Source organism: Grus americana, chromosome 3 (assembly GCF_028858705.1).
Source record: "Grus americana isolate bGruAme1 chromosome 3, bGruAme1.mat, whole genome shotgun sequence".
NCBI lineage: Eukaryota > Metazoa > Chordata > Aves > Gruiformes > Gruidae > Grus > Grus americana.
The window spans coordinates 124,449,896-124,465,510 of NC_072854.1; the positions used below are offsets into that span (position 1 = coordinate 124,449,896).

Consider the following 15,615-nt stretch of genomic DNA (forward strand, 5'->3'; position numbering starts at 1 on the left):
CTGTGAAAAGCTGCTTCTTTTAGTGATGCAAATTACTGAAATAGGTTTTCCAAGTTACTCTACCTCAGGCATGCAATACTGCCTAACAGATACCTTGAATATGTCCAAGTAGCGTTTAATGGGATTTATTGAAGGTGGCAGAGCAAAACTGACAGTAAATAATATTAATAAAAAGAATTGGCTGAAAAGCCTTCAGTTTTGTTCCGTGAGGTGAGAATTATATTCTCTCCTTTCAAGCTAATCGCCTTTCTTCGTTTTTCAAACAATCGTTTCCTTTACTGAGTACAACATGTTGTCCATTTCTTTTTCAGTTTGCTTAATCTTCTTGAAATAAAGTTGCATTTATCCTCCAGTAAATCCCTTAGGGCTTTGTAAAGTTCTTTGAGTTGTTGTGGGGTTGGGGGAAGGGGTTTCTAGTGAAACTTTGAGAAAAACAGGAAGGCCGTAAAAGTCTTTGTTATATTTGTGGAATAGAAATTGGAGCCAGATCTCAGGATCTTACCCAGAGTTTCTAGATCCAGTTTCTCATTATGCTCCAACTTAAACACAGAGTTTGTGCCGGAAAAATTGCACACCTGATGCTGTGCAAGTCCCCTGCAGCACGAGTCCTTTCCCTCTGGAGAAAAGAAAGATTATAAGGCTGTTGGATTGTTACCTGGGGTCTGCTGCTCATGATAAAGATTCATTTTCTCAAAAGGGAAAGAGGAGATAGGATATTAGCCTGGGGTTTTGTGTAATAATCTTCCTGCTCCTAAAGGGTTGTGCAGTAAAAGTATTTTTATGAGGTGGCTGTGAATTCTTATTATTCTTATTTTCTGGTCATTTTTCTGGACGTGATTGATACCTCTGCAGTAATTTTATGGCAAAATGGCTTAAATAAGGCCATTATTGTCTGTGCCTTGCCAGTGTTTCCACACAGGGATTGCATTTTGATGGCTAAATCCTCTCACCACTGCCTATCGATCTGCTCTGTAAGAAGCTGTGTGTCTCCTTCATGCTTAAGTGTACGAGTAGATAGGATTCATCTCTGCAGCATCTCAAAGCCACAGCCTCGACCAAAAGAATTATTGTTACATGGCTAGCACTGCATTTTGATAACTCAGACTTGGTGTGTGAGGGAAGAAAGGGGCCCCCAATGTAAGAAGGACAGGGACCTGTTGGAGTGAGTCCAGAGGAGACCTCGAAGATGCTCAGAGGGCTGGAGCACCTCTCCTGTGAAGACAGCCTGATAGAGTTGGGGTTGTTCAGCCTGGAGAAGAGAACGCTCTGGGGAGACCTTACAGCACCTTCCAGTCCCTAAAGGGGCCTACAGGAAAGATGGAGAGGGACTGTTTACAAGAGCATGGAGTCGTAGGACAAGGGGGAATGGCCTTAAGCTGAAGGAGGAGAGATTTAAATTAGGTATTAGGAAGAAATTCTTCCCTGTGAGGGTGGTGAGGCACTGGCACAGGTTGCCCAGAGAAGCTGTGGCTGCCCCTGGCTCCCTGGCAGTGTTCAAGGCCAGGTTGGATGGGGCTTTGGGCAACCTGGGCTAGTGGAGGGTGTCCCTGCCCATAGCAGGGGGTTGGAACTAGATGGGCTTTAAGGTCCCTTCCCACCCAAACCATGCGATGATGATCTTTGTTTATTGTGTTTTTAAGGGCATCGAGTTTCATTGTTCAAAGAAAAATTTTTGTGCTTAAATTGTGTTTGATTAAACAACATCACAGAAAAACTTGTAGTCATAAGGTCACTTGTATTTAATAATTAAGCTCTTTGTGGTATGTTCCTTCATCTGACTTACAAGAATTTCCGCACCATTTGTTTAGAGATCACAATCCCTTTCAGTAAAGGAAGAGGAAGCAGTAAGCATCCAACTGCTGTTTCAGTTAACACTGTTTTGAAAATGAGGCCTTTCAGAGGAATTATGTTAGAAGTAGAATTAATTCCAGTCAGAATGTCTTCAAGGCACTCTAATCACTTTTAAAATATTATGGTAATATAGGAAAGACATGTTTATTCAGCTGAACTAATTCATATCCCCTCTCTCCTTCTGACATTTAAAACATTTTATGTAGGTTAATTAGGCTAATTTATGGTAGTTGGGAGCAACCCTTATACGAAACCAGTGAACGTCAGGACAGTTCGCAAGCACAATTACTAAGTTGTGAAGAGTTTGTGCTTGAGGAGAACACTAAGATGCTGGGGGTTTATGTAATATAACGGCCCTGCTTTAAAAAAAATATCTTGGCTCGTGTAGTTTAAACATCTTCACTGTAGGAAACAGCATGTTTGTGTATCATTAAAGTTACAGAGCTTTAATGTTGAAAATGTCTGCAGGTCAGTTTATTGTGTGTAATAGTTCTGGCTGTAAAATCTGTCTTGTTAAGATTTTTTTCTTTTTTATTAAACAACACTTCAGTCATAGAAGTCTTAAAATGGACTCTAAATATTTATGCAGCACAAGGAAGTTCTTCACAGCTCTGGAGGAGCAATTCCCGAGGAGCCTTTGCCAGAGCCCCAGGAGAAACTGCACTTTGTCCTGATACTCAGCGATCTAGTGCTTCACCCCACTGCGCAATGGGGTTCTCTTATGACACTGGGGCACAGTTGCTTTCAATTTGTCATTGCTCAACTGATGTTTTGAGAAACAGAGCTCTTTGCTGTGTTTGAACTATTTTATGGTAAAGAAACTGGTAAATGATGAGGTAGGCAAAACCTCAATTCAGTCCAGCAGATATACTGGGCTTTTTACTGGTTTATGCATCATTGTAAGGTTCAGGCTGAGCTGGGGCCCTGTGCTTCACTTCTGTCCTGCCCTCAGTGTGTGGGAAAAGCAATGTTATCTTTGTGTTCAGACATGTTTCAGGTAAGCCTTTTTGCATCTGTAAGGTTCTCTGAGTTTGTCTTGTTTCTAAGTTAAAAAAAAAAAAAAAAAGACCAATATGTAAATAGAGATCAACTCCACTAAACCCGGGAGCATTGTTTTAACTGTCGGAAGCGTGTGAAGAGAGGAGGCGTTGTGGGAGGGGGGTTCTGAGGTTTTTGCTGAACTCCATGTGCTTGGATAGCTCCAGCTTTCACAGTAGCTGTCACCTACTGACACGGCAAGAGAGGAGGTGGTCTCGCTGGAGTCTGGGGTTCCCTCTCTTGCCCAGTATGAATTAAAAAGTGCATGTGCAGCACAGTTTGGCCTTAGATCCTGATGCTGCTCTGGACAGACTTCAGGAGAAGCAAAGCCTGTGTCAGTCAAATGTTAACTCCTGGATTTTGATCTTGGGCCGTAAAGACAATGCTCACCGAACAGGATTGGATAGTTCTGATAATTGTTGGACTTTGGGATTGATTCATATCTGTTACCGCTCTGCTTACACAAACTCACGTTTTCTGTCTTGGTCATACTCTTCAGCAATATTATTAAATGTTCACCTGACCGGGGTGGTGCCTAGCTTTGGTAATTGTGCTCAGGAGGTCTTGGATGGCTGTAAAGATGCTTTGCCGTGTGTGCTTGAAGCTGGCGTATTTAGTTTACTGAATGCACAGCCTGCAAGAGAATCATTCTGAACGATTGCAGACTTGGGGGCTTTTTGCTGTAGTAAAACTTGTCTTTTCCTCCCTTTGCTGGGAGGGGGGGACGTGCTGCGTGTGCAGACTTGCTCTGAAAGGAAAGTATTTGTTCCATTAAAATGTCTTGTGCAAAGAGGCAGGCAGACAGCCTTCACCCTAGTGTTGCGGAGAACAGAACTGGGCCAAGGTTTGAATGAATCATGAGGGAGTTTAGAGAATTCTGCTTTATTTTTCTTGATAAACCTGCCAAAATCCTTCAGTGGGAATGCAGTTGACGGTAACATGGCAGCCTTGTCTGAGGGTTAACTTTGTGCCTCTAGTGCTGCTTGTGTCACATCTAGAAAGAACCAACAGATAGAAAACTGCATCATTTGCAATTAACCCATCTGCATTTTGAATGGACTCAGCTTTGAATAAAGCTCTTGAAGTAAACTTCACTACAGGGGTCATGCAATTAAATTTGTATTTATTGTCATGTATTTATCTTATTGTTGGCTGTTGATTTTGTTTGGTTTGGATATTTTGCATCTTAGGATAAGCTAAAAACAGTTGTTTGGATACATAACTTCTGACGAACTCAGCTGTGCCCACACCCACAGTCCTTTGTGCATTTTTTTTCTTTCCAATGCTTTGTACCCATCTTTTCCTTGTGTGTATCTCCTGCTTATCAGAGTGCTTCACCTTCAGTTGTTAGCTGTGCCCAGATCTTCTCTCCCTGATGCCAGAAGCAGCCTTCACACCATGTCTGTCCGGCTGTTGAGTGTTTTGCAGTGTCTGGCACAGAAAATAACCAGATGTGCTCAGTTGATTAAAGGGCTGGGGGGGTCTCATCTGCATGCTCTACACAAGGCAAAGTGTAATTCGGTGCTTAGCAAGAAATAAGCATTGGTAAATCCACTATGCCTGACATCCAGATCCTGGCTTCTGCTCAGTTCCTCATGGGCTGTGCAACACTAGAAGAAACTGGCTGATTTTTCTTGGGAGGAATCGTGCACAGAAATAGAGCTGGCAGCCCTCGGCCCCCTCCCACCCCGGTATAGGTCAGAGGTGTGCTTGGGACACTCTCCACCTGGCAGAAAACTGAGGGCCTTGAACTTCTGCAGATCTTTGTGTGAAGCTAGCAGAGTGGAGCCTGTACAGGACAGGGGAGCTGTACAAGTGCAGCCGATGGGGGGAGGAATGATGTCTGGGTATGAGGTAGGGGCTGGGATACAAAGCCAGAACCAGTGGTAGTGTGAGGGTGTCTGTTAACAGAAGGATGGCTTTGCTTCTGCATTTGTCTCTTAGAGCCAGCTTCCATTTTATGCCACTCCTATATTTTTTTAAAGGAAAATATTCAATCGAGCCAACCCTGCCACATTACCTTCCAGATAGGTGTCGTGTCTGTCGTCCCGTCCCGTCCCGTCCCCCCCCCCCCCCGCATGTGACAGAAACCTCTGCCCAGTCTAGTCACTGGTTCATTGAGACCTTTGCTGAGCTGTAGTGTGGTTGTGATAGTTTGGTTTGTTCCATATCTTTGAAGGGTGGGAGGTAGGAGCTAGGTTTGCCCATTGTTACGAAACCTGGGATTGGAAGCGTTGCATAAACGCAGAGGGCATTGAGCAGCCACCGAGCACTAACAGCTTGTGGTCACTGCTGACTTGGGCTGAATTCAGCCCAGTGACCTGGACGCAGGAGGCCATATATCCTATTACTAAACCCTTCAGCCATCTTGTTACTCATCTCTAATTACATGAGACTGACAAGGGTGAAGTGGAGTTTGGGGCGGTTTAGTTCCGTATGTGCGTTTAGAGAAGTTCTCTCGCTGCTTGAACTAGTATGTTCTTGTAAGACGGACTGTGGGCTGACATGCTGTTTTTTTTCCTTTTTAGTTTGCAGTGTTGATGTGGGTATTCACTTATGTTGGTGCCTTGTTTAATGGTCTCACATTACTGATTCTGGGTAAGTGTTTTAAATTGTGGTAAATATCTGGCATACAAAATAACCCTGGAAAAGCACTTAAGTCTGCTTGGTTCTGTGAGGCTATTCCTGTGTTCTTGAGAGTGTAGCAAGATGTTATACTTGTGTATCCTTTTTTCTAGGATGTTGATAACGCTGCAGAATGGATCATTTTGAATCACAGCGTTAAATTCCTTGAGATTGCCAATTTTCCAGACCTTGTATCATTTAAAAGCCTGTTCTGTTGTGCTTGTCCCTGTCAGGGTCAGCCACCCTTGAATACCATGGCTGTATTGTGACTTTGGAGGAGGTACAAAATTGGCTCTGGTTGTGTCCCACTGCAGATAGTTTCATTTCTTGTATCCCAGAGCAGGCTGGCTTCAGGTGTCACAAACCGACTGACGTCAGCAGAAGCCTAAGCATCCTTTTTGAAGAATTTGCATAACCCACAGTGAAAAAGTGAACGGTGACTAAACTTACTGTACTGTTAATGAGACCTGGCAAACAGCCCAGCTTCTCCTTAATAAGGATTATTTAAATTACTGGCCAACAGTTTTTGTACGTGGCTTTGTTGTTTCTTTTTCTTGTACTTTTTTGAAGAACTGTCAAGGTGTGAAACTAGTCATTCTTTTACCTGAAACACCATCCCTTTTGTCAATATTTATACCTTTGATGTGCTCTTTTCCAGCTTTGATTTCGCTCTTCAGTGTTCCTGTTATTTATGAGAGACATCAGGTGAGTGTTTAGTATGATTCATTAAATGCTTTGTAAAATTAGCTGTGTTGAAGCAAAACCACAAGAGAATAAAAACAAAATTAATTTCAATCTCCGAAAATCTTTAAAGCCTTAAAAACATAGGCCTTTAAACAGGAGTCAGTGCCAGGGCTAAGAGAATCAAGTTCAGGGTGAAGTCCAGGCTGCGTGTGCTTTGGTGGCTTCTCCAGCAAGCAGTTAGGGAAAAGGCCCAGTTAACCTGGGAGCCTTCTCTCCTCTCATCCAGATTTGGTCAGGGCTACAGCAGCAGTAGGGACGGTGTGTTAATCCTGATGTAAGTACTTCTAAAACAATTGCTGAAGAAACCCCTTTGGGACTGATATTCAGGATTTGTGTCCTGAAGCCCTGTGAAATTTGTAGCCCTGGCAAAACCAGGAGATGGGATATGTTTGGCACACTCAGGTACTTCTCTTGTGGAGAAACTAACATAAAAGAAGGAGGTAAGAAGGAGCCAGAATACTATGTGTCCGATGATTAAATTGTGGCTGAGCTTGAGCAGGGACTGTCTTCAGCAGGTCATAGCGCAGGAAGGCAGGGGGGGAGCCAGCTCTGGCTTAGCAGTTCCTTCTCCTCTTTCAAAAACAACGCTGCTGATGGAGGCCAGCCTGGGACTTAGGAAGGGAGGAAGAAAGGCACAGAGCAGATGGTGGAGCCTCTTGGGCTCCTCTCCAAGGTCCTAGGGAAGAACAAAGTATGCTGCAGCGAAAGGAAATCCTGCAGCCCCGAGGAAAGATGATGGACAATTTGTGTGGCTTAACCTGGGCTCTTCAATCCTCTTGACGAGCCAAAGGCTGCTCTCTGAAGGCATAAGCTGTTTAACAGGCCCAGCCCACCTAAGCGGCTTTGCTTCTCCATGTTGCCCAGAGGCGGCAGAGGAGCAGACTGCCCCTCACCAAGAGCCTTGCTTGGGCGCCCTCATGTTGGGGCAGCCTTGGGAGGGGGGAATGAATTTCTGTGGGTACTTACCCACTATTCCCTGCTGGGGGGGTGTGTGTTCCCGGAGGCAAACATGGGGCATCAAACTGGGGCATAAACACAGGTGAGCCCCTTCCTTCTGTCAGCTTTTCTGTCATGGGTAAAGCGTGTCTTGGTGCAGTGCAACTCTGCCTTTGGGACAGCAGAGTAACTGTTTGTAAGAGCTGGTCTGTAACATCAGTCACCTTCCATTTCAGGCCCAAATTGACCATTATTTGGGACTTGTGAACAAGAATGTCAAAGACGCAATGGCTAAGTAAGTTGGCTTTTGGCTTTTTTTTTTTTTTTTTTAAATTTCTAAATAATGTTTACAGTTCTTGGTATGTGTGGGACTCCTGTGTATAACAAATGCATTGCATGCACTAGCCCTGGGAGTAGAAAGGCCTTTGTTTAAATTTAGAATGGTTATGAGATCAGCAACTTTCTTGCTCATGCTGTTGTTAAGTTAATCTTATATTATTTCTAATAGAACTCTGTGTATATTTGAGCCCATTAGTGAAACCTGATGCTCTCAGTAGTTGCAATTGAGGGATGAATGAAGGAGAATTTGGCAGGTTTCTGAGTGTAATAGTTTTGTGTTGCTGTGATAATTATCTTCACGTATTGCTGGTTTTTAAGCCTATGTTCACACCTGCTGTTGTTTGTTACTCAAATGCTGTTCTTTTTTCTTTCCTGTTCCTCCTGTAGGATCCAAGCAAAGATCCCTGGGTTGAAGCGCAAAACTGAGTAAAAAAAAGCCTGAAGCCACTTATGGATAGGAAGTTCATCTTTTAAGGGGAAAAAAAAAAAAAATGCTCATTTGGATTTACATGGGGAGGGTCAGGGAATAGCAAAACCCTTGACATTGCAGTGCAATTTCACAGATCTTTATTTTTTAGCAACGCAGTGTTTGGGAAAAAAAAAAAAACAAAACTGTTTTTTGACTGCCATGTGTTTCATCATCTAAGTATTGTAAGCTGCTATGTATGGATCTAAAAACTAATCATCTTTCTTTATCCTGTGTGCAGCACTGGCTAATACAAAAGATTTGAGACAGCTGTACATTTTGCTTCATCAGAGGTAGTCCCTGCTGCGTTCCAGAAGAGGTAGTACAGGTGGAGCGGAGGATAACACTTCCCAGTTTGTGCACTGTGTATGGTCTGTGTAGATTGATGCAGATTTTCTAAAATGAGATGTTTTAGAAGAATATACCATTTTAGCAAGTTTTGAAAAATCTTGCCTTTTTTGGTATGAGTATAGCTGTATTGTGATTTTATTGTTTTATCAATTGCCTATATATATATATATATATATGTGTTTCACAAAGCTTAGATCTTTCAGCTGCTCCACAGTGCTTCATACTTCAGAGACTTGACTGATTTCTGGACTAGCTCCATAGCACACAAGCTTGAAAAACTAAAATGTCTCTGTAAAACACTAGCATCTGTTTAAAATAACAAAAGCGAAATGAACAAAGGAACCTCCACATATATTAAGAGAAAATTACAGCATACACTTTGTTGCACAAATGTAGACAGCAAATAATTCTACAGTCGCTCAAACTCTGATAATCTGTGGACCGAATATCTAATGCTGCAAATGTTGTTTGGAAACTTAAAACCTTGTTATGCAGGAAATGATAAATGAAAAATTATACACTTGCAGTTTAAGCTGTATTGAACTAAGTCTGTGGAATGCATTGTGAAATGTAAAAAAAAAAAACAAAAAACCAACCACAACACAAAAAAGCAAAAAAAAAAAAAAAATCCCAACCAAAACCCCAAGTATCAATAAAGCTTATAGACATAAAATAATATCGGTATTTTGCTTTCTTGAGGCAAGTTTAATATATTTGTGTTTATTTTGTTTAAGTTCATCGTGATTAAATATCCATTGTACATGGTGGTGGAAGTAGTTTGTCAGATGTATAGCAATGTGAGTAGGTGGACTTTTCATGATACCTTTTCTTTTCATATGTGCAGTGTGAAGCAGTTTGTTCAGTTCCAGTTACAGCTTTGACGTCCCAAATAGCCGCGTCAGCCGGTGATGCTCAGTTTGGCGCATAGCTCTTGTAGTGCAGTGAGGAAGCCTCCCTCGGTGCCGCGTACTGAAGGCTCCTGTCGTTAGTGCTGCCAGCTGTGCCGACAGCCCAGTGACATGGGGGTGACAGTGTCAGACGCCACCAAAGTGTTGTGAGTTGGTGATTGAAAATGGTGACAGATGAAATTTTAGATTCTGCTAAAGGAAGTGAAGGTCCTTGGTTTCTCTTATTTTTTAAACACTAATGTATGATGCCATATTCTAGTTGGAAGGCAATTGTTAAAGCAAGTCCCAATAATCTCTTCAGATCGACTTGTTGAATCTGATTTAAGAGCTGGACATTGAAAACTCATATCCAAATTTATTTGAGACAGACTTTAAATTAATGGCATCTTGACCATTGAAAAATAAATTCATGCACTACTATTGTAGTTTACAGTATAATACATCATTACTTCTGAACAATTTATACATAAAGCCAAACCATATATAAACATACAAATTTTAAGTGTTTTCCTGACAGACACTATTGCTTTAAGATATTTTTCACATCACCATTTATTAATTCATTCTGCCACGCAACTGGTTTTATTTGGGATACAATCAATGTGAAAGGAAGGCAAACATCATTACAACATAGGCAAAGAAGGTGCTTACTGACATCACCACCTAACGTGATTACATTATTTGATCAAGAAGGTTTCTTTAAAAAAAAAAAAGACTGCATAGGGACTCTTATTGTGTATCTGACAAACTGATCTTCTGTATAGTAATATAAGGCATTAATAAATTCAATTTTAAAAAAAAGGTGATTCTTTGAGGTTGCTGAAGCACTTTTGTGTGTTAAATGTACATTGATCCACTCTTTTAACTGGATATTTGTTGCATCCAACAGCTACCTTTTTATGCAGTGGGCATCAGAAGTGGATTGGCAGGAAGTTTCCACAGTTCAAAATTATATTTTCCTGAACTGGGACTAAAGCACTATTTAACATTTCTTTTTAAAGACTACATGTAAGTCTAAAATGTTTTATTTTGGCCTTTATTTCTTTTGATTAACACACACTCTTTAAAAGAAAGGTAATTTCAAAATACAGATGTTGTTCCATGCCAGAAATCTCAAAAATAATTTGTTTTGATACTGCCCATGTTTTCTGTTCCTTTCTAAACAGTTTAATTGGAAAAAGTTGAACTTACTTTTCTTTCTCCTATTCCACCATCCTTGTAGTTTTTGGTTTTGACAAACTGCTCGTTAACAAATGTTGAACGGCTTTACTTGCCTTTTGTGAACATCTGCTCGTGGTCTCTGCTTCCACGTGGAGGCAACTCTCCTTCCCTCTCAGCTGCCTGCTGCCCCATGACCCCACAGTCCAGTCACAGACAAGGGGGCTGCATGAGAAGCGATGATGGAGAGAGGCGTCCGCATTTCACAAAGATCATGCTTCTCTCAAGGATAGGTAAATTTTATGGTGTCAGAGTGATTTATGGTCTACTTCACAGCAGCATGAGACTAGCTGCCTGGGGGAGGGTACACGCAGTCCCTGCTAGTGATGTACCTGGCATTCCCAGACATCAGGCTGGATGTCCTCAGGAAGCCCCTCCAGAATGGGAAATAGTGATTCTTGGAGGCCTTCAAGCCACCAAGCCTAAATAAATACCCTAGATGGCCACTGCCTGTGGAAGTAGTTACCTGTAAAGCACATTTCCCCACAAACAGGGAGAGTGCAGGAACACTTGGGGAACAACTTCCTCATTATCTGTGTTAAAATTTCTTTAACCAGATCTCTCCTACTCTCCCTCTACTCACCGTTTGAGTTAAGCTTCAAATTCTGGCTGCAGTCAAGCTACTGTCACGAACCAATTGTGAACAGCTTACCAAGAGGTGTAATGCCGTCAGGAATTAGTCCTTAGAACAGCGCATAGCTTCTTGCTCTTGGAAACATTTTGGAATTCACTTGTGAAGGTATTTAAAAAACCCAAAGCAGAAAACAGGAATAAATGTAAGTACATGTCTGGAAAAGGGGTTAATGGTTAGCCCTCCTCTGTGTGAAAGTTATAGCACCGTATGTTGAAAGCAATTGGTGGGAGGCAAGACTGTAAGCCCATACTACTGGAAAATTATTCAAAGGCACTTCATGGATAGAAAATTTTGCCAAATATATATTTAAAAATAAAATGGACTTAAAAAAAATGATAGTTTGCTCCTTCGATTACTGAAAGCTGAAGTGTGAACCCCAGCATGCTCATTAAAAGCTTGCGGTTTTACTCAGTGCAGCAAATTTGAGTTTTAAGCAGGTGTGGTTAAAACCCACCAACTTTCTTGAACAAACGTTCAAGCCATAAATTTTGAAATTATGCAAATTTAAGGGCCCAGCGTTTTCGCAGTGTGCTCCCTCTTCAGACAGGGTTTGAATAACACAGTATTAGGCAAAAGCAGCTTTGTGAGTGAACTGTTCATCACTTTGGCCTACCCGGGTTACAGAACGATTCCCTTTCAAACTTCAGCTTCCTTCTCAAGGATATTGGTCTTTCAAATGCAAGACCACATTCACGTTCGGTAAATTCATATGCGTAATCTGAAAATGTGTGATCCATGCAGCATCATATGGAAATTAGAGCAGCCGAAGGGGTAGAGGCATTCATGGCTGTCCAGTCCAGAGCAGTCACTTGGTGGTGGCAGTAACAGCAGCAAGAGTTGGCTCCTTTCAAAGACATCGCCATACAAATACACTACAAAGAAATTAACAGAGAGCATCATTAGTTTTCCTAACATGATCACAGAATCATTAAGGTTGGACAAGACCGCTAAGATCATCAAGTCCAACCTTCAGCATAGCACAGTAAGAGAGGCAGGCTGTGTTAAATACACACATGGCTTTACCAGCAAAAAACAACATTAAGCCCTGGAGTTGCTCAACACATACCAACATGCAAATGCACTTCCTTTTCTAAGGAGAGAGTTAAAGCATGGTAACGGGTGTGCGCATGTGTGTGTGAAGGCTTGGAGGTTGGAAATAATATTATTTTACTCTGTGTAGTTACACTTTGAATCAAGAAATCCTCAGCATAACTATTGTCAAAATTAAGGCATCTGATAAGCTTTTCTGAGCTTATGTAACTTCTAGCCTGCTGCTGGAGAGCTATGTGCAGCCTTTGTTCCTATGCAGCCGCTTCCTGCTCTCCCACTGTACACCGCCTTTTTCAAAGAAAAAAAACCCACTTCCCCCCCCCCCCCTTTTCCCCTAAAGTGGAAAATTAAAACCTATTTTTCGGGGGGGGGGCTAAATTTGAAGAACAGCTTATGTTGTACAACAGGAGGAGAGCTAAATTAACTGCAGGGTGTTGAACAAAGTGCAGGTAACACCAGTACCTGTGCTGAAGGCTTACATACATCAGTTTTCTGCTTCTAGAAAAGATGCGCAATCTCATGCACTGGCAAAATTGACTCAATCTTGCGGTCTCTGGCTTGTATTTTTCCTGCCAAGTAAGCAGTTACAAATACCTGGTTCTTGAATGTGGCTTCCTGATACCTGCTCCTGTGAGAATTTGTGCCCTTTTGTTTCCTACCTTGTTGCTTTTCAGTCTTCCAAGTTTTGCATTTCGCTGTTCAAAAAGTCTCTTACATTTTGTGTTTAACCAACCACATTTAGGTTTTGTTCCTCACCTTTCTGCTCCTTGTTACGCTTGACAATAGTGTCCTCTACTTCTCCTGGAAACTCAAATAGACTTGTGGGGTGAAGGTGGAAGGGCATCTGCCAGGAATCGTGTATGCACGCACACACATACACTATTACTTTTTGGTTTGGTGGGGCATGGGTTTGGGGTTGGTTTTTTTTTTTGGTAGGGAAAAAAAACCTACCCCAACACAAGCTTAGGGTAACTTTCAGGAAGCCTCCTGTTATTTGAAATGTCTTTCTAAATCTGTCTATCCTTCTGTTCAGCTGGAATTCCTCTCCTGCCCTTTGCTGGGTGGGAGCTATTCAGTTATTTTTGTGTGACTGACACCTCTGCCAGCTGTCTTTGCCCGATCTAAATGTTCTTCAGACACAGGAGTGGTTCCTGTGCCAGCAGCTGGGGCTCCTTCAGCTACCTCTTGGCAGCTCAAAGGCTCCGAGGTCAGTGCCGGCCCCCGCAGCTAAGTGTGCCCTCTCACAGGGAGGAAAAGAAGCTGAGGATGCCTGGTGTTTTATCCCGTAGAGATGGCCTTGTGAATGGTGCCAAGGGAAATAGGTGCAAGTGACCATAAAATACGGCAATTCCAGAGTAAGCAAAACAAGCTAAAACTATCACATCAGCTGGCTTCAATGAATGCAGGGTGGACCAAGAAAGGTGTTAAATGTATTGCTGTGGCTTTGCAATAGAACATTTTTGATCATCATAAAAATAAGCAAGCGGTTACCTGCAGTCATCTCCTCCTGTACTTATAACGTACTTGTCATCATGAGAGAAGCGTATGTTGGTGACATGCGCAGAGTGCCCAAAATACCGCTTGTGTTTGGCCTGTTGGAAAAACAACAGAAATTCAGGAATTAGTACAGTAGTGTGGCATTACAAAGTGACAAAGATGCCTTGTAAGCGTAGACAAAAAGTCACATCCCCAGCAGTACTGTTGTCTATGGGCCCACAGTCATCCCAACTCGGCACCTGATTCTGTGCATTGCGTCCTCCCTGGTTGTTGGACGGTGGCTGCCCTGTCACCTGCGAGCTGTTCTCCTGGGGACAGCCGTGCTGCCGCACAACTGACTCCCACAGCCAGCACTGGTGGGGAGCAGCCTGGAGATGACCTGTTGTCTGTGCCGTTTGGACACCTTAAAAATTGTATGCTAAGGAATTTGAATGTGGAGAAAAGCACGCTGTTTAGATTAAAATAAAATACCCACTTACAAATTTTTCTGTGCATGGGAAATCAAACAGTTTCACCAGACCAAAGTCATCTCCTGTGACTATATTTAGGCCAGCATGGGTCACACAGGCACAATTGACATCTGCTTTATCTGCATTTCGCGGCCAAATTCCAATGACTTCATCTCCAAGAATGCTGTTTCAAAAAACAAGTTAAAAAAAAAAAAAAAAGAGCATTAGACCATAATAAGACTCACTTGCCGCTGCTCTCTTTCACAGCATGGTGAGGCAACCCAGCCCAGTAAGAAAAAAAATTGCTGTCTTTAAAGTCTTTTCCCTCTAAATCATTGCACTAAATGTGATCTCATCATGGAGAATGCCACAAGAATGCATTTTTTTTTTGTGTGGCTCTTCAACCACCTCTATCCATACACCCTGAGGTTTCTCTCCTGTGAAACCACTCACACCAATTTATACAAACAGCTCACACAGCTGTGTTCTCCTTTCCTGATGGACATGTGTGTACCCTCCCACAGTGATTTTTTTGACAGCAATGTTCTCTTAGCCACAAGCTCCTGAATGAGGGAATGCTTGTTTGGATGTAGAGTATTTCTTAAAATAGCTGTTGTCCCCCCCATAGTTTAAGTTCCTGTATAATCCTTCCTATTTCCCCACATATTAACCGTCAGATGCGTCTGTTCCACTCCCACAATGTCTCTCTCTCTCAAGACTCCTTAGAAATGAGTAATTTGGGGCAGATTTTTATGCTTGCTTGATAGCAGAGCAGTAAGAGTAGGAGGATTCTCACCTTCTCCTGCAAACCTGCCTGTATTACCACCCACTGTTTGCTGTCAGATCTGCTTTTGGCCTGTTCTACTTTCTACCATAAGAGCACAGCCATAGTTTTGTGATCGTGTTGGGAGGGTCCTATATAAATCCATGTCAGTAAATACATTTTAATGATACCCACAACTTCCTTAATACAATCAGCTCAGTTTTCATGCCTCCTATGCTGCCTGTGTTTGCTGACGTGGGATAAGGTAGGGCCTCCACCAGCGTGCCAACAGAAGTGAAGCTTTAAGTGACACAAAGCCGTGTGAGGGGCCATGCACCTCCCTGTTGGGAAGCCTGGGACAAACAGCAACAAGATGCTGCAGATATATGACAGACAGCCCTCAGTACTACTACAGACGCCAACCAGCTACAACTGTATTTTAAAAAAATAAGCGCGTAAGATAGAGCTTTGAGGAAGGGGAGTGTTTGTGTGCTCGCGTGCACTCTCTCTCAGGTTTGCCAAACCCTGGGGACGTTTCAAGCATTTGGTTTATGCAATCTGACCTTGTGATCTGACCTTAGTTCTGTACTACACCTGTCCCCGACCAGGCAGGGCATTGTTCTTCAGTTTTTTACCTTGTCCATGTGGCCCAAGTGATCTTTTCTATTAAAGCAGGATCTGTTATTTGCTTTCCGAGTGGTACCTCATGAACTTGACGCTTATAGGCGCCTGTTGATACCTGAAAG

The 15,615-nt window shown here is 42.5% G+C and overlaps 2 protein-coding genes across 13 annotated transcripts in view; one reads left to right on the plus strand and one right to left on the minus strand.

Moving 5' to 3' along the window:
* The window catches only part of RTN4 (reticulon 4), a 67,001-nt gene extending 57,975 nt beyond the window's left edge, over positions 1 to 9,026 (plus strand). For all 6 annotated transcript variants that reach the window (XM_054822655.1, XM_054822653.1, XM_054822656.1 and 3 more), the window contains 4 exons: positions 5,418 to 5,487; positions 6,173 to 6,219; positions 7,431 to 7,489; positions 7,921 to 9,026. In XM_054822655.1, the coding sequence (XP_054678630.1) occupies positions 5,418 to 5,487; positions 6,173 to 6,219; positions 7,431 to 7,489; positions 7,921 to 7,963 (219 nt within the window). In that variant the 3' untranslated portion in view covers positions 7,964 to 9,026. The remainder of the gene's footprint in view (positions 1 to 5,417; positions 5,488 to 6,172; positions 6,220 to 7,430; positions 7,490 to 7,920) is intronic.
* Positions 9,027 to 10,280: 1,254 nt separating this feature from the next.
* EML6 (EMAP like 6) overlaps positions 10,281 to 15,615 on the minus strand; it is a 114,328-nt gene continuing 108,993 nt past the window's right edge. For 5 of the 7 annotated variants that reach the window (XM_054822643.1, XM_054822646.1, XM_054822644.1 and 2 more), the window contains 4 exons: positions 15,505 to 15,608; positions 14,137 to 14,290; positions 13,652 to 13,752; positions 10,281 to 11,982 (listed from right to left, as the gene is read on the minus strand). In XM_054822643.1, the coding sequence (XP_054678618.1) occupies positions 11,958 to 11,982; positions 13,652 to 13,752; positions 14,137 to 14,290; positions 15,505 to 15,608 (384 nt within the window). In that variant the 3' untranslated portion in view covers positions 10,281 to 11,957. Of the gene's footprint in view, positions 11,983 to 13,651; positions 13,753 to 14,136; positions 14,291 to 15,504; positions 15,609 to 15,615 lie in introns of those variants that run through there. The other 2 variants (XR_008576690.1, XM_054822648.1) reach the window with 1 other exon arrangement.